General features: G+C 45.5%; 2 protein-coding genes across 2 annotated transcripts; both read left to right on the forward strand.

The window, feature by feature from the left end:
• Positions 1-13744: 13744 nt before the first annotated feature.
• LOC143593617 (uncharacterized) lies at positions 13745-15110 on the forward strand. Its single transcript, XM_077073192.1, has 2 exons — positions 13745-14841; positions 14994-15110. The coding sequence occupies exons 1-2, from the start codon at positions 13768-13770 to the stop codon at positions 15108-15110; spliced, it is 1191 nt and encodes a 396-aa protein (XP_076929307.1). The 5' UTR covers positions 13745-13767.
• Positions 15111-15185: 75 nt separating this feature from the next.
• On the forward strand, positions 15186-16701 carry LOC143593618 (uncharacterized). The gene is made up of 5 exons (XM_077073193.1): positions 15186-15218; positions 15377-15562; positions 15668-15782; positions 15853-16010; positions 16084-16701. Exons 1-5 carry the CDS (start codon positions 15186-15188, stop codon positions 16699-16701), a joined length of 1110 nt encoding a protein of 369 aa, XP_076929308.1.
• The last annotated feature ends 1851 nt before the right edge of the window (positions 16702-18552 follow it).

Consider the following 18552-nt stretch of genomic DNA (forward strand, 5'->3'; position numbering starts at 1 on the left):
TACCAACTGTAACCTATGCACGTGCCCTACCTGTGAGTGGTGGATAGGTAGCGGCTGACACAGAGCAGGCGTGCCGTGCACTCTTCGTCTTCTACCAACTGCAGGCTAGGCACGTGGTCTGGCAGGAGTTGGTGGGCAGGCGGCGGCTATTGGTCACAGTGCTGTGGCGTGCTGTCTGCCACGCTGCTGTCAGTGAGCTGTCGCATTCTTGGTCAGATCTTTTGTCTTTACCTCGTCAGGTATCACGCAAAAGATCCTCCATCATACGGACTGGCCCATTTTGGCGGGAGTTTTCCCCCTCCCGCCTTTGCTCATTCTTTCAGGTGACACTGAATTTGTAAGTGTTAAGCCTTATGCGTGTAGCTATGCTGTGCGGGTAGCCTTCCCTGATGGCTTGTATCCGCAACTGCGGGAACAGGCGGGTTACTTTACCATTGGGAGGCTTTTCCCTGCGTATGCAGCTTGCATACTGCGCATAGGCTTCTCTGAGCATGGTGGGTCCTGCGGGAGTAGATGGTCTTTGCGCAGGCATCCCTGTTCAAGGTGAGTCATGCGGGACCAACTGAGCCCTGCTGGGACCTACCTCTTCAAGTCCCCCCAGTCCAATGTTCTTCTCACGAATGTCTAATAAAGTGAGGTGAACTTTTGGACTTAAGCAAAGGGTTTTGAAAAGGGGTTTTTGTAAGGTTTTCCATGGGGGTTCTTCCCGCGGAAGTCCTTGTCACTTGCAGAAATTCCCGAGTTTCCTGCTTGGTCTTTGGGTATGATGCGGGTAGGTCTGTAACCTCCTCGCAAGTCAGGAGCATTGAGTCTTAGTTGTGCGGATTCTCCCTGTGGTTCTGGTAGTTTTTGAACATAGTGATCAATTATGTTTAAACCACCAATTCCATCTTGGAGCCTCAAACAACGTAGTACTCGATGTTCCCGCAATGCGGGGATATTACTTCCGTTTTCACAAGCATTGCCCAGAAGATCCTTCCTGGTTTCAATTCTCAGCGGGTGCTAGGTATGTGAAGGGTTTTGCCTTTACACTGTACCTGCGTCCGTCTTACGGTTACTTTACTTCCAAGGTATTCCTGGCGTCCATTCCCTGCGGGTGCTAGGTATGTGAAGGGTTTTGCCTTTACACTGTATCCGCACCCGTCTTATGGTTACTTGGTTGCCAAATATTTTGGCTTCAATTCCCTGCGGGTGTTAGGTATGTGAAGGGTTTTGCCTTTACACTGTACCCACACCCGGCTTATGGTTACTTGTTTGCCAAGGTAAGGGATATTTTCCCGCTTACTTTTTTGAACCTTGGTCTTCAAATTTTTTAAATTTTGAAATTTGAAGAGTTGGATGGATAACAACCCAATACCTCAAACGTCGTGCGACGGTTTCTTCTGACTGTGTCAGGACGTGCCAGAAGTTATGGCGACATGACACTGTGGTCATTCCAGTTGCTTTTTCAGGCGCGTGGGCACGGGATTTCGGGCGCGTAGCCGCGAAATCTCTGGCACACGTCCTTTTTGACAGCTGTTGCCAGTTTGCTTTTGCCACGCGTCATAGTTTCATTGCACCTTTGATTTCTCTCTCTTCCGTATTAAATTCATCGCATTAATTGCGATTGCTATATAAAGGGGGAGAAGGTTATTTGCAATTCACACTTTCCACTTTCATCTCTTCTTCTCCAGTAATTTCCGGCGAATTTCTCTTTTTCAGTAAAGCATTGCTCTGAAATCTCTTCTTTCTTCCACCATGTCTTCTCACGATGCTGATGATCAGAAGACTGCTGGCGAATGCCAGTGTTATCTTCCTGTCGAGCTGTACCAGTATATCGTCAGGAAGTTCATGCTCGAGTCTCTCGAGCCTGAGTTTCCTGAGCCCCACCATACTGTGTACGATGCCCCTAGTGGCAAAATCGGGGTTTATGCTGCATTCTTTGTCTACGGGAACCTTAGGTTTCCGTTGACAAAGTTTGTGTACCGTGTCCTAGAGAGGCACGGTGTGCACCTGACAGAGGTGCACCCCATGGCCATTGCCAAGGTCCGGCACTTTGAGTGGGTGTGCCGGATACTGGGCCTTGAGCCCCTTGTTGACCGCCTGATGACCTTCTATACTTGGAGGTGCATCCAAGGGTGGTACACTCTTACAACCCGTATCAAGGGTTTAAAGATTTGTACCACCGAGCGGAGTCTTCGCTCATGGAGAAGAGAGTTCTTCTTTATATCCGCTCGAGCCATCCCTATTGCCATGAAGTTCAAGAATGGCCAGCCGCTTCCGAACCTTCCCGCCATCAACTACGAGGAGGCGGAATGGTTCGCGAAGATATCCCGGGTCCAGTCCCCGGTTTTCCGTTTTCCGGAGTCGGCGATGGTGATGCTGGGGATGAGCCGGGTGTGGAAGGCGGCGAATGCGGATAAGGTTCCGATCGTCCTTGAATATGGTTCGAACTCTACCCCTTATGGTATGTCTTGTTTCTTTTTTGCTGACTACGATTTTTTCTAACTTTCTTGTTGATTTCAGAGGGTAACGATCTTCAGTCGCTCCTGAATCCGCGGGAGGAAGATGGTCCTGCGCGGATGGGTACTCGTGCTCTGGACGAGAACGAGTTGCCCATCTTAGAGCAGACTGCGGGTCGGTTCGTGGAGGTTTACCCGCCAGGCCAAGAGATCCTGAGCCACCGACGGCCAGGTAAGCCTATCTTCTACCCTGAACCTCTCAATGCTGTGCCTGCTGCTGGAGTTCATGACATTTCTTCTTCTGAGGAATCCGCAGAAGGTCCTCCACTGGTGCGGAAGAAAAAGGCTGCCGTCGGGAGAGGCAAGGAGAAAGTGGCCTCTACGGCCGACCCGGTAGTCCTATCTGACTCGGAGTCAGATAACGCAGAGGTGGCGGGGAAGCCCGGTGGTGAGGAGACCACCGCTCCGGAGGCTGCAGGTGTTACCTCCGGGGAGGCAGCGACGACGACGGTTACCGGTGTCAAGAGGCCGGCTCCATCGGGTTCGCCCCCGCTCGTCCGTGCGTTCAAGCTCAAGAAACCCCGTAAGTACCCCCATAATTCCTGTCTATATTTGTTGTTTCAAATAAATTTTTCTAACACTTTTGCTTGTGCAGGTGTGGATGTTGACGCATTCCAGGGTGGAGTTGGAGTAAGTATTCCCCCGCCAATGACGGTAGGCTCGGTCAGCCTTCCCGAGGCGTCGACCCAGGCGTCTACGCTTGCTTCCGCTGGTTCCAGCCTTCCTGAGGCTGTTCCAGCTGAGAAGGTGTCTCCGCCGGCCGTGAGTGCAATTTTTACAGCATCTTTCACGGAGCCGGCGGTTACTGTTGCTGAGGAGACGGCGCCAACAATGGCTACCACGGCGGCTGCCACTATACCTGCGCCACCGGCGCCGACGGCCGGACCATCAGGTACGCGCCGGGCTTCCCGCCGATCTACGCCACCTTCCCGTCTGCCTGACCTGTTGGATGGATTTCCTTTAGGTTCAGGTGATGGGTTTGGCGGCTATCGGCCTGTTATTGACCCTACAGGTACGTAGGGTTCTTTTTTCTTTGTATATTTTTGTCATCTTTTCCTAACTGCCTTTGTTTCTTTTGCAGTGTCGGATTCCAATGAAGTGTATGTTCCAAGATGGAACATACGCCGAGGAACAACCCTTCGCACCCCTGTGGAGTGCGTGGACTGGGCTCGCCACGCTGCTCCTCATGGTGCGTTGGGGGAAGCCATGGCTAGCTACCAAGAGGGTAGGCTAACCAATGAGCTTCGGGTTCTCCAGGCCCGAACGCAGCCCCGCGTCGAGCTGCTTTGTCGTGAAAACGACAAGTTAAAAGCAGCTCGCGCCAAAGATGTATCTGAAGCGCGGGCTCTTCGGGAGGAGAACCGGCAGTTGGCCGCTGCCGCAGCCGAGAAGGAGAAGGCATTCAAGGCCCTCGAGGTTGAAGTCCAGGCGCGACTCGAGGCCCGCTCCAAGGCTGCCCAAGCTGTGAATGAACAGCTTCGGCTGGCCAAGGAGACTGCGCGAAACTCAACTGAGAGGGCTGCCAAGGCTGAAGCAGTTGCTGAGCCACTTCGCGAAGAGAATGAGCAGCTTAAATGCAAATTAAAGGCTCTTCAACATGCTCATGACGCCTTGGCAATGGAAGATGCCAAGAAGCTGCAGGAGATCCTTGACCAGAGGGGGATGCTTGACCGTACTGAAAGGAAACTCAAAAGCGTCGAAGAAGCTGCCGCCAAGGAAGTTCAACTTGCCAACCTTGATAAAAGCGGAGCCGAACGTGCTTACAAAGAAAGTCAAGCTACCCTCCAATGGCTGCTTCGAGAAGCGTTGCCTGAGGTATCTTTATCTTTTTCTTTACGCTTTCCGCTCGTAATTAGAAAATGTTCTAACTTGTAATATTCTTTTGTAGGTTGTGCGTCGGGTCCTTTCAGAGACCTCTTACGACGATGCAATGAGCGCAGCCCTCAACGCTTCTCATGAGGATGGGCAGAAGACTGGCTTCCTGCTTGGTCTAGGGTTTGCTGAGAGAGGCTTTCCGCCCTCCAACTTCCCTTTATTCAATGTTAATACTGAAGCTGCTTATGACCAAGCTGTGAATCAGTACGCTGCCTTCCCGCATCCAGTGGTGGAGAAGGTGAATGAAGCTGCTGCTGCTGATGATGGGCTAAGCATCCTTAAGGCTTTCCTTGGGCAGCCGCGCTCTGACGGTGCTGGTCCAAGCGGAGGTGGCCCTGAAGCCTGATCTTGAAGATCTCTTCCCCCTGCTAGGATAGACAGCCTTGTATAGATTTCTTTTAGGCGGGTAGTTACCCAGCCATTCTTGTAATCGATTGTGAAATATTAATCTCTTTGCGTATAAGATTGTTATTTCCCTGGGTTCTTTGCTTTATAAACTTATGACTTGCATACTTAGTTTAAATTAGCAATTTCCCAAGTGTTTAGAATAAGAACCTTTGAACGTGGTTGATGATGGGTTAAAGTTTCGCCTCCTCCTTCGTGATTGTGCGGGTAAAACCGTCACTTGCACTTGGTAGGATGGCTATTCTTTACCCTCTATCTGACCTGCGTGTAGGTTTTCCTTTTCGAAATTTCTAAGGCATTAAGTTAAACCTTTGAACGTGGTTGATAATGGACTAAAGTTTTCGCTTCCTCTTTCGTGATTGTGCGGCTGTAACCGTCACTTGCACTTAGTAGGATGGCTTTAACTTTAGACCTATATCTGACCTGCGTGTAGGTTTTTCTTATCCTTTTAAGTGTTCATAAGTTAACCTTTTAACGTGGTAGACGGTAAGTTAAGTTTGGCTTCCTTGTTCGTGATTGTGCGGGTAAGACCGTCACTTGCACTTACAAGGATGGCTAAACTTTACCTACATCTGACCTGCGTGTAGGTTTTCCTTAGAACTTTTTAACATTTTGGCGTTGTGTTTATGCGGGTATTGCCGCCTTCCACACGCAACTACTTCTTCCCGTAAGGGAAGTTCATAGGTTACAAGCTATTAATACATCATGAAAGGAGAATCATTTCCATTAGAAGTGGCTCTAGGCCTTTTCTTTACAAGTTGGAATTGATCTACATATAACATTTGCGTAATTGAGCTCCATTCCATGTTCTAGGGATGGGAGTACCATCGAGCCTTTCGAGCCGGTACGCGCCCTTTCCCAGAACTTCTTTGATAATGTATGGCCCTTCCCAAATCGGGGCCAACTTTCCTGGGCGTTGTTGGTTCGAAGCCTCGTTGTTACGCAGTATGTAGTCTCCTTCCTTGAAGTTGCAGAGTTTTACCCGCGTGTTGTAGTATTTTTGCATTTGTCGTTTGTAGTTTTCTTCACGCACGGCGGCTAAGTCTCTGCGCTCTTCGGTTAGCATAAGGTCTAACCGTCTTTCCGCATCATTGTCTTCTGGTTGGATTAAGACCCTTGGTGAGGGTAAACCGATTTCAACTGGGATCATGGCTTCAGTGCCATAGGTGAGACTGAACGGGGTTTCTCCCGTACTGGTCTTCTTCAGCGTTCTGTTTGCCCAAAGGACGTGTGGAAGCTCGTCTACCCAACCGGATCTATGTTCCAAGAGTCTTCTCTTTATGCCTTCGACGATGCTCTTATTTGCTCTTTCCACCTCACCGTTACCTTGTGGGTGTGCCACTGAGGTAAAGGTGTGGGTGATTTGAAGTTCTTTCAGCCACTGCTGTAGCTTCTTGTCAGCAAAGTTGGTGCCATTGTCGCTTACCAAATTCTGTGAAAGTCCAAAACGACAAATAATAAATTCCCAAATAAATTTTTTGATATGCTTTGCGGTTGTTTGGGCTAAAGGTTTCGCTTCTATCCATTTGGTGAAGTAGTCAATGGCTACCACTAGGAACTGAACATTCCCAGCTGCTGTTGGAAATGGGCCTGTCACGTCAATGGCCCACTTCTGAAATGGCCACGAGGAAGTGACAGGAACAAGTTCATTTTTCGGGCGATGCGTGTTGGGTGCGTAAAGCTGGCAAGATCTGCATTTTCTGATGTATGCCAACGCGTCCATATGCATCCCCGGCCAGAAGTATCCCGCGTTGTTTAGCTTGGCTACCACAGCGCGGGGGCCTGCGTGTACTCCACAGATGCCTTCGTGAACCTCCCTTAGGAGGTAGTCAGCATCTTGGTTGTCCACGCATCTTAACAATGGGCCAAGAAAGTTACGTCTGTAAAGGGTGTCATTGACCAGCTGATAATTCAGTGCTTTACAGCGTAGTTTTCTTGCCTGTGACTTCGACTCTGGTAACGTTCCTGCTTCAAGGTATTTTATTATTGGGGTCATCCATGTTTCTGTACCGGTTTGGATGACACAAATTTCCTTGTGCGGGACTGATGGTGTTTCGAGGAGTTCCACGCGAATGTCCTTTCCCAAGTGGGTGAAGGCCAGTGATGCAAGCTTGCTTAACGCATCCGCAGATTTGTTTTCGCTGCGCTTGACGTGTATCACTTTACAATCATTAAAATCGCGCATGATGGCTTTGGCTTGGGCAAGGTACAGGGCCATTGTGTCGTTCACAGCCGTGTACGTCCCGTTTATTTGGTTTGCCACTAGCATGGAATCTACGTGGGCTTCCAAATTTTTTACACCCATCTTTCGCGCAATCCTCAATCCGGCCAGGAATGCTTCATATTCAGCTTCGTTATTCGTACTTGGAAAATCCAGCCGAATAGCATAAGTATATTCCTGGCCTGCTGGATTTGTTAATTTTAACCCTGCGCCTGAACCCTCGTTACTAGCTGCTCCATCAGTGTAGAGTCGCCAGACTTCATCGATTTCGTGTGCTGGGGAGGGTTGAACCTCCTCCTGGCACTCTTTCTCCCGTGAAGCGGGGACTTCTGCAATAAAATCAGCCAGGACCTGACCTTTAATGGCTGGTCTCGGCTTGTATTGAATCGCATATTCTCCCAATTCAATTGCCCATTTGGCTAGACGTCCCGATAACTCGGGTTTGCCTAGAACATTTGAGAGTTTGAAGTTGGTGAGAATAGTGATTGGGTGACCCTGGAAATATCGTCTCAACCTGCGTGAAGCGTGTATAAGTGCCAAGACCAGTTTTTCCAGGGTAGAGTACCGGGTTTCCGCGTCTGCCAGCACGCGGCTAACATAATAGATTGGCATCTGGATGCCTTTTCGTTCTACAAGCAGGACTGCCCCGGTTGCTCTATCCGTTGCGGAGAGGTATAGGATTAACTCCTCCCCCGCTTGTGGTGCCGTGAGTGTTGGGAGTTCGATCAGGCGTGATCGAATCTCCTGAAAAGCTGCTTCCGCTTCTGGTGTCCAGCGGAAGTGCGTTTTCTTTAAACAATTTCTTAGCGTTGACACAAAAGGGAACGACCTATCCGCATGGTTTGCCAAAAAGCGGTTAAGCGCGACCAGTCGTCCATTAAGTGTTTGAGCCTGTTTTATGGTGGTAGGTGATTCCATTTTGACAATGGCTTCGACCTTTTCAGGGTTCGCTCTGAAGCCATCTTTAGTAATAATGACTCCTAAGAACTTCCCTTCTTCCACCCCAAATGAACACTTGCTCGGGTTGAGCTTCATGTTTATCTTTCTGAGCGTGTTGAAAGTTTCCTCAATGTCTTTCAACATCGCCTCTGGCTCGGGGCTTTTGATGACCAAATCATCCATATAGACTTCCAAGTTTCTCCCAATTTGGGCGTGAAACTCTTTGTCCATTAGTCGTTGGTACGTGGACCCCGCGTTCTTAAGTCCGAACGGCATCATTTTATAACAAAATGTGCCATCGGGCGTCCGAAAGGCGGTTTTGTCCTGGTCATCTACAGCCATGTGGATTTGGTGGTACCCCTTATACGCATCCAAGAAGCATTTAAGGCGAAATGGTGCCACCGAATCCACCTTGAGATCAATTTCTGGCAACGGATAACAATCTTTGGGGCATGCTTTATTCAAATCTTTGAAATCTATGCACATGCGCCATTGTTTGTTATTCTTCGGTACCATTACGGGATTTGCAACCCATGTTTGATATTTGCTGACGCGCACGATGCCCGCATCAAGGAGTTCCTTGACTTGGGTTCTGCACGCGTTGGTTTGCTCGGGCCCCATTACTCTGCGCTTTTGTACGATCGGCGTAACGGCCGGATCGCATTTGAGCTTATGCTCTGCCTTTCCCCGGGGTACACCAGTCATGTCGGCTGGTGTCCACGCGAAGATGTCTGCGTTTCGCTGCAGTAAGCGCTTGAGTAAGGTGCGTGTTGGATCAACAATTGTCGGGCCAATGGTAACGGCCTGATCGGGATATTTCCCATTGAATGCCCACTGTTCAGGTTCAGTGATGGTTTGTTTGGCCATCTTCGGTTTGGGTTTAGAGGAGACAGATGCGATGCATACCTGGGGAATGCCCGTGATCATCGCTACGCCTTCAGTTGTTGGCCATCCCATCATGCCGTGGACTGAGGATACCACGGCGTTGAATCTTGCCATCCCGTCTCTCCCGAATAGGATGTCATACGTATGATGTGGTTTTTTCATCACAACAAAATCCACATCCTCCGTGCGTGAATAATTCCCATCGGTGAGAGTGACGGGGAAAGATAGGATGCCCAAGGGAGTGTTCATGCTGCCGTCAAACCCTTCCATTGAAGCGTAGACCGTCTCCAGGCGTTCCTTGTCTTCATCATCGAGCTTGTCGAAGAACTGCCTGTACATCACTGTCGACGATGCGCCATTGTCAACGAGGGTGCGGGAGGTGATGTAGTGCCCCAGCTGGCTTTTAATGATAATGGGGCCTTCTTTGTTTGGGCCTCCCGGCACTCGCGGGAAGCGCACTTCTGCTTCCTTCCATGCGCATGGTTCGGTCATCGGTCTCTTTCTTCCTCTGACCTTACCATGGACCATGTTGATGCTGATGTCGACGGGCTTTCGTCCGTTACCCCTGTACCTGTTGTCGTTCCTTCCTCCCTTCTTGATAGATGCCACGAGGTGTGCGAGCCTCCCATCCTTGACGAATGTCTCGACGATGTCCCTCAAGGATGTGCACTCCTCAGTGCTATGGCCCTTTGTCCCATGGAAGTCACAAGACTTGCTCTGATCCGCATTGGGTTTCTGTCGGATCGCTGGGGCTTTTGGCCATGGCAGTTTTTCCGTGGCAAATATCTCCGTGACGCTCTTGGTGAGTGGCGTCCAACGGTTTTTCCGGTTCGAAGGGTGCGTGTTGTCCCTTCCGCCAACCAGAGGGCGGGAGCTTGAGGGGGTGTCAAAGTTTATCCTTGACTGCCAAATACCTTGCCGCCTCTTTTTGTTTAGCCGGGCGGTTCTCACATTGTTCTCCCTTGTCCTCTGTGTGTAGAGGTTTGTATTCTGGGGGAGATCTCTTCCTAGCTGTTTCTCCGTTTCGGCGAAGCGCTTGGCTGCCGTCATTATGGCATCCCATGTGGATGGCATGCCGTCTTTACCCGTCAGAGTGCGGATAAGTTCTGGGTACTCAGCGCCCTGAATGAAAGCGGCTGCGAACGAGGTCTTCGCTGATGTTGCCCAGACTCAGCTTCTTGGAGTTGAAGCGGGTGATGAAGTCCAGTAAGGATTCATCCTCTTCTCTCACACAGTTGAGGATCGTCCACTGCTCCTCAGTGTGCTTCCTCTGTTGACTAAACTGTTGACTGAACTTGTTCTGGAAGTCTGCCCAGTCATAAATGTGGTGGACCGGTAAACGGTCGAACCATGCTCTGGCTGCTCCTACCAGAGTCATCTGGAACATGTAGCACCACGTGGGTTCCGTCCAGTTACTGACGGTTGCCCCCGCAATGAACCTGTTCAGATGGTCATCTGGGTCGGATAGACCATCGTATGTGCCAATGTTGGACATTTGTTTGGCACTCCTCGGGGCGATTGCTTCTGCAATGTCCCTTGCAAATTTTGACCTTCCTGCGTTTGTAGCAGTAGGTCTAAAGGCCTTGGAGAAGTCACGCGAGCTTTTTTCCGTGACTGGTTGGAATGCTTCCCCGAAATTCCTTTTTGGCTGGGGATCCGTTTCCTTACGCTTCCATTTCGCCTTATGGCGAGGGTTCGCGTCGGTGTCGGAGTCTTCCCTCTCGTCGTCCGAGTGCTCGTACTCACTACTCATGTTGAGGTGCTGGCGAGTACTACCGAATTCCTCAGCTTGTTGGACTGAACGCAAGCGTTCGTCCAACTCAGCCTGAAATTCTCGTTGACGTGCCTCGGCCCATGCCTTCATTTGATCAAGTGTTTGGCGAGGGGCTCGAGTTCGTTTTTCCAGCTGGGTATCAGTGAATCCCAGTGGAATATTTACTCCACTTGCCCCTACATGAGTGACTGGGGTAGTGTTCGTAAAATGTACTTCACTTGCCCCAGCTTGGGTGGCTGGGGTAGTGTTTGTAAACATTGTGTTGCCGGTGTTTACCCCAGTGGCTGGGGTTGTGGTTACCGGAATTTCTCTAGTCATCTTGGAAGTTTTTGAAAAACTGGAGAAAGATGTAGTTCTAGCTTTATGCACGGATGGCGCCAATGAAGAAACACTAAGTGACCCCGGGCAGATTATAGGTAATCTGGGGGCTAAGTAATGTTTCCCACGAAGGTTAGGTCCAGCAGAGTAAGTTGTACTTCAGGGAACCTGCAAAACAGACACCGTAAGCTCGTCACTGAGAAGGGGGGGTTCCTCCTTGTGACCACCCTCCGGCGTGAGAATCAGTCTATATTGCTCTTTGAATATAAAAGTATATGAATACTATTAGAGCAGTTATCAAGTAAGTTATACGAGATAGTAGATGATGAAATGATAATACCATTTGCTGTCTTTTATAGCCGAAGGTGGGTTTCCAAGGGGTTTAGCCGGCCCAACACGCTACCAACTGTAACCTATGCACGTGCCCTACCTGTGAGTGGTGGATAGGTAGCGGCTGACACAGAGCAGGCGTGCCGTGCACTCTTCGTCTTCTACCAACTGCAGGCTAGGCACGTGGTCTGGCAGGAGTTGGTGGGCAGGCGGCGGCTATTGGTCACAGTGCTGTGGCGTGCTGTCTGCCACGCTGCTGTCAGTGAGCTGTCGCATTCTTGGTCAGATCTTTTGTCTTTACCTCGTCAGGTATCACGCAAAAGATCCTCCATCATACGGACTGGCCCATTTTGGCGGGAGTTTTCCCCCTCCCGCCTTTGCTCATTCTTTCAGGTGACACTGAATTTGTAAGTGTTAAGCCTTATGCGTGTAGCTATGCTGTGCGGGTAGCCTTCCCTGATGGCTTGTATCCGCAACTGCGGGAACAGGCGGGTTACTTTACCATTGGGAGGCTTTTCCCTGCGTATGCAGCTTGCATACTGCGCATAGGCTTCTCTGAGCATGGTGGGTCCTGCGGGAGTAGATGGTCTTTGCGCAGGCATCCCTGTTCAAGGTGAGTCATGCGGGACCAACTGAGCCCTGCTGGGACCTACCTCTTCAGTTCTTCACAAAAATTTTAGACAATTTTCATGATAAAACCCAATAATCGACTTCAACAAAAACAACATTACCTCAAACGCCATTTTAACAAATTAATTTAACAATTGTTCAATCAAACAATGTGTAGAACTTCATGATTAATCATTGTTTCAAGTGATTTCTTCATCAATACAATGAACGCAAATAACACAATGAACATGGCAAATTTGTTAACTTATCCATTGATTTATTCAATAATTTTCCATAATTTTTTTATTGGTTCAGTTGAAGTGAAGATATCCATAAAGAAAGATGGGAGGTGGAGTCGAGTTCCACGACGTTATTAAAGGCTCAGTTATTTGCTCAAAACATGAGCTACATATATGTAACTCGTTATTCGTTAAGCCACACATATATAACATATTCAATCTACCTATATGTAAGTCATAATTTTAAATATATGTAGACATACATGAGCTATATGTATATCTTATTATTCATTTTCAATTTCATATATATTATTCCTCTAAACATATATATTATTCCTCTAAACATATATGTAATCTACTAGTTTACATATATGTAAATGATTGTGTACACAGTTCTGTAAATCAATTGGTGTTCATGTGTTTTGAGACTCTAGTAGTCGACCTTCAAGTTTTTCTTCCTCCATAATTTTCTTTTGATAAAAATGGTGTGATTTGGAGAGTTGATTTTGTTAAAGAAAATGTATGTAATATAAGATAGGAGAGAAAATGAAATTATTTAGGAGATCTATTATGATGATGCAAAATACTACAAAATCAATTTACCCAATATACCCCTAACCCTTCTAACTAAAACCACTAACATCCATAAATTTATGAAATTGACCATTAATTGGTTTCAACATTTAAGTAATCAAGATCAATAGTTGCATTTGGTTTTCTTAAAAAAACTTGTTTAATCATGTGTAGTTTCTTAGCAAGAAACTAAAAACCAATATTTGATAAAACCATTTCAATAGAAGTAAAAGTGTATACACTAATAAGGTATTATAATATTTGGCCCATTATAGTGATCATTCTTTTTTGCTTTGGCCACAAGTCACAGATTGATTATGTCATTCTAAGAGCACTTACATTGAATTCTTTATGTACATAGAGAAAACTCACATTAATCTTTAGAATTTGTTGATCTTTTAAAAGTATGTTGTATCTCGTTGTTTATATTTATCTTTATTTAATTAAATGATATTTATTACTATTATTTTTTAATTATATTCTCTCTATCTTTTACTCACAAATATAAAGTTTATGAGATACGAAACAACTAATGACTCTATGCATAGGAATAAGAGTCGAGTCCTAAATATTTTTATTTTATAAAATCAGATAGAACGGAATTATACGTTAAAAACAGAAATTTTTTCTTAAATCATACAAATAAGTTAATACGGAAGTCGATGTAGATACTCTAAAAAGCCTATACTCAAAACAGGTTAAACTGTGAAATTCTTAATAAAACTTAAACGAGCGTATAAAACATTTCTTATAAAATCAATAATTATCTCCATATACTCACTGGAGATAATCAGAGATTTGTAAACGAGATCGGAATGAGGCATCAAGCGGCGGCAGTCGATGATATGTAGCAGCGATTAAGGTACAAATTTGTTCAACAGATTTTTCCGGCAGTTCCCTTTTATCAATTGCTAAAAATCAGCCATGCTTAAAACTGTTGATGGGCCCACGAATTCTCGTCCGTCAGACGTTTGCAGAACCAAACTCGTTCAACAGACTTTAGAGCTACAACGGTGATTGTCCACTTGTTCCTAGTCTGCCCCTTGCCACATCCCCGTTGTGGATGCTCTTAGTGTTTTTGATTGAATTAAACATACTATGGATCTAGACGCCTTCATGCAACTTCACGATGATAACGAAGAAGATGATGATAATGATAATTCCCACCACCTCATCGATGAACTTCTCCTCCTCATCGACGACTCTGACGGCTCTTCTTCTTCTTCTTCTTCTTCTCCGAGAAGCAATAATAATAATAATAATAATAATAATAATAATAATAATAATAATAATCCAACAGTTGATTCTTCTTCTCCTCCTCATCGATTGACAAGTGATGATAGTTTTCGTTCCACTAGTCAATTACCTCGCTTCTTCAAGTCAAATGCTAATAAGCCTGGGGCAGCACTCGCAGCCGCTGCTGCAGCTTCTCGCTTGATTCCAACTCCACATGCTGCCGCTATTAGGGACAAATCATCCACTCTTATACTTGCTCAGCATTCACTTGAAATCATCGATGATGCAAAACAAGAGCTTAAAATCGATGATCCTTCAGATACCCAACACACTGGGGAAGAACCCGTTACTAACAACAATCTCGATGCTCAATTTGCAACAACAAATGCCTCTGAGGTAGACATTGATCTTCATTTCAGAGACGACACAGAGATCAGCAGCTCTCCTTTGAGTACGGTGTCAGTTCCAGATGACAGCAGTATTGAGGACGACGACGACTCCGCACCTATCATTACCTTACAGTCCATTGAAATGGATGCGCTTAAGGAGGAGGAGGACGAGGATTTCGAAATCCACGAAGAACTCCAACCAGAAGCTGATGACAATCCAAAACAAACTCATAACCCCCTTCAGTTTGCTGAGGAACTTGAAAAGAAGCATGCGTTTACGGCTCTGCACTGGGAAGAGGGTGCCGCTGCTCAACCAACGAAGCTTGAGGGTGTGAACACGGGATCAACGGTGTTGGCTTATTTCAGTACTAGCACCGATAACACCATTACCAGGACAATATCCTCTCCGTCATTCAGGCGAGACCATGGAACTCCACAATCCCTAGCAGTTCATCTTAACTACATTGCACTCGGAATGTCTAGAGGGTTAATCGTTGTCGTTCCCAGCAAATACTCTCCACATTATATTGATAACATGGATGCTAAGGTTCCAATTACACGACTCTCATTAATAGTATCAGTCTATTAGATGCTGTTATGATTTGTTTTATTCTTCTAACTAGTCTTTAAGTTAAAATATTTATATATATATATATATATATATATATATATATATATATATATATGCTTTTCTTTCAGATGTTAATGCTTGGATTACAAGGCGATAGGTCCTATGCCCCGGTCACATCCATGTCCTTTAATCATCAAGGAGACCTACTTTTCGCAGGATATGCTGATGGGAATTATACTGTTTGAGATGTCCAAAGGGTCTCTGCTGCAAAAATTGTTACCGAACATAAAGCTCCAGTAGTTCACATGCTATATCCGGGGATGGATTCTCAAGTGACTCGTCAGGCCCACATGGTTAGCGGTGATAATAAAGGAGTTGTTAAGTTGATTCGCTTTTCTCCATTTTCATGGCTTAGTAGGTTCTCTACATCTAAACCCTCGGAAAAACTCTACCTCTTTTTGTGGTTCTTGTTCATACGTGCATCACATCTAACCTTAATTTTTTTAAGTAGACTCTTCTTGATGAATCAACAAGCACAGTTGTATGCGCGTCGCCCCTAGTGCCGGAGGAAAGTTTTGAAAGTTCTTCCACAAGCACTGCCATTGGTACGGGTGGCACTGAAAGTACGACGGGAGGTGATTTGACTTCCACTGAAGAAGGTGTTGTCATATTTGTCACTCATCAGTCTGCTCTCGTGGTATGGAATTCTTTGAAGACTAGACCTTATGCATAAATTATCTTATTAGCTTTGTTACTATGGCCCTAATATGTTCTTGTACAATGCCTTCACATTGTTTTGTAGGCCAAAGTCATTTCTAACAAACAAGAAGTCTACGCTCAGCTTCCCAAGCCTGATGGGGTTCGGGATGGTTCCATGCCTTACGCTGCTTGGAAATATATACCTCCCTCACAGGCTGGTATGTTGCAAATTGAGTTGATGACCCACATGCTGAAACTTTTTTGGTAATATGATAATTTTTCTTACAGAGAATGTCCAGGTAATCGAGTCTGGAACCGCGCCACTGCTCGCACTTGCCTGGGATCACCAAGTACAGGTTGCAAAATTGGTGAAGTCAGAACTGAAAATACATGCAAAATGGACCCTCGAGAGTACAGCAATAGGGGTTGCTTGGCTGGATGATCAGGTCATTGCATAGTTACAATGTGACTTTTGTTATCCATTTGAAGGAAACTATAACAGATGTTATGCTTGTTCAGATGTTGGTGGTGCTAACATCAGCTGGAAAGCTCTGTCTGTATGCAAATGATGGGACTTTAATTCATGACACAAGTTTCGCTGTAGATGGAGGCAGAGGAGATGATGTCATTGGACATCACACCTATTTCTCCAATGTCCTTGGCAAAGCTCATCACAATTATATAGCTGTTAGGGGTGCTTCTCTGTATCTACTTGGACCTACACATCTTGTTGTTTCTCGCCTTCTTCCGTGGAAGGAACGCGTCGAAGTTTTGCGCAGAGGCGGTGACTGGATGGGTGCTTTCAACATGGCAATGGTGCTATATGATGGTCGAGCCCATGGTGTTTTTGATCTTCCTAGATCATTGGATGATGTTCGAACGGTAATAATGCCCTACCTAGCGGAGTTGCTATTAGCATATGTGGATGAGGTCTTTTCTTATATATCAGTGGCATTAGGTAACCAACTGGAGCACTTGAAGACTGATAGTTACTCTATCACTTCAGAGCAGTACACAAGTGTTGGTGGGGTTGCAGTCGAGTTCTGTGTTCACATCAAGAGAACTGACATGCTGTTTGACGAAATTTTATTTCGTTTTGAGTCTGTTCAACAAAAAGGTACATTGTATTTCTCTTAGCACATGGCCTTTTCCATGTTAATAATTTGGTTTGATTAATTAAACAAATCCTTTGTCACTAACTAACTTGGTTTTAAAATGTGCGCATAATATGCAATGCACATGGTGCGGTGATGAAAACGCTGCTGCAGTTCAATTCTGTAACCTGTTTCTGGTTTTTGAATCACAAGTTTATTAATTTGTACCTGATTTTATAAATTCTAAGTGTGTTTTTATGCTTAATTCTGCCTCTGAATAGAATCATTCAGTTTTTATATTTCTATTAATTTTCTGTTTCACTCACCGTCCAAGGGTCTTTCCATTTCTTTATCTCGCACCTATAGTACGAGTATAAATATTTGTTAGTCGGATACACGATCCGGCTTAAGACCTTTAGTCTTATATCTCAATCCTCGATTGAACCTTTAGTTCAATTCTTATTTACTTGAAAACCTCTTGTTTAAAAGTAAATTATAAACCTTTTGTTTATATTCAAAACCCGACGTTTCTTCTTCTCTAAGAAACGTAATCTTTTCTTTTATTATTTACGAATACTCATTATTCAATAAATAATAAATTCATAACAAAGAATGTATACATATATACTTACACACATATATATGTTATCATTATATTCAACATTAAATATTCATTCATTTCTTTGTTATGTTTTCTTTTTCTTTTATCGAGGTATCGAGTATAACCTCGACTTAAGGCCTAAGCCTTGAATATAATATTTAATTATATTGAATTCGACATTACGCCTAACCTCAATGGCGTACCGAAATCCTAGGGACTTGAGCAGCACTTCGACGCCGCTTCACTTCCCGATCGTCAAACGAGCACACCAAACTTCAATACTCGTTAACACGCGTATCGAGATTCATTGCCACTTCAACAACACTGTCTTGGTGGATGAGGGTGGAGAGTTGGCAAGTATTTCGAGGAAACGTTATACACAAACAAGGTTTCCGGGCACGCTTATCGAGGCAGATCGTTAATACGAACTTGGGATTCTAGTGAGATGTTAGAGAGAAGTGAGAGGATTGAGTTTTGCTATTTATATACATAATTTTGGACCCCATCGCGCTACGCGATAGGTCCTTGGGCAGGCCTATCGCGTATTGCGATATAGGCCAAATGACGCAGCAGTATAGACCTGCCACGTGTCGACACGTGGCAGGCGCCGCTACACGTGGCGACACGTGGCGGCAGTGTTGCCACGTGGTGACACGTGGCAGCACCTAGTGCCACCGTGTGCCACGTGGCACACGCGTCACAATTTGTCAGAAGCCCCATCGCGCTACGCGATGAGGTTCTCCTCTGACTCATCGCGTAGCGCGTTGGGTCAGGAAAACTAATTTTTCATTTTTAACCCTCATGTTTGGATTTTGGCAATTTCAGTCCCTAGACTTTGAAAAGTTGATACTTTGAACTCAAAATTTTCAGGATGTTACACAAACAGTTATAAAATCTTATTTAATATTGACTCAATTATTTTTTTCTAGCATAAATCCTTAAGTGATCTTCTAACTTCAATTTACTTCACATCAAATGATAACATGCATATGCGTTGAAAATAAAATAGATTTGTTAACACAAGGTTAAGTGAGCAACACACCAGTTTAAAATATACATATAGTATAGTATAAAAATAAGTAGTGCAACAAGTCATATGAGAATAACAAATTAACCAAATGAGCAAGTATAACTGAGATGTCGAGAAGCACAAAGGCTATAACGACTGGCGTATGATCATACTAAACTGAGATTATGTTGGACCTCTCCGAATGCGGAAACATACAAAGCAAATAAGCACATAAACAAGTAAGGTATAAGTTGTTAACACATAAGACAATAGTTGCAGTTTTG

This window comes from Bidens hawaiensis, unplaced genomic scaffold (genome assembly GCF_021521415.1).
Source record: "Bidens hawaiensis isolate Kalapana, Puna unplaced genomic scaffold, B.hawaiensis_p1.1 tig00042398_1, whole genome shotgun sequence".
Taxonomy (NCBI): Eukaryota; Viridiplantae; Streptophyta; class Magnoliopsida; order Asterales; family Asteraceae; genus Bidens; species Bidens hawaiensis.

Excerpts from the sequence above, each read along its gene's own strand:
- LOC143593617 (XM_077073192.1), top strand. The coding sequence starts at position 13,768 with ATGGATCTAGACGCCTTCATGCAACTTCACGATGATAACGAAGAAGAT. Across the intron at positions 14,842-14,993 it reads TTGATAACATGGATGCTAAG|ATGTTAATGCTTGGATTACA; the intron begins GTTCCAATTACA and ends CTTTTCTTTCAG.
- LOC143593618 (XM_077073193.1), top strand. The coding sequence starts at position 15,186 with ATGGATTCTCAAGTGACTCGTCAGGCCCACATG. Across the intron at positions 15,563-15,667 it reads CTCATCAGTCTGCTCTCGTG|GCCAAAGTCATTTCTAACAA; the intron begins GTATGGAATTCT and ends ATTGTTTTGTAG. Across the intron at positions 16,011-16,083 it reads TTGCTTGGCTGGATGATCAG|ATGTTGGTGGTGCTAACATC; the intron begins GTCATTGCATAG and ends ATGCTTGTTCAG.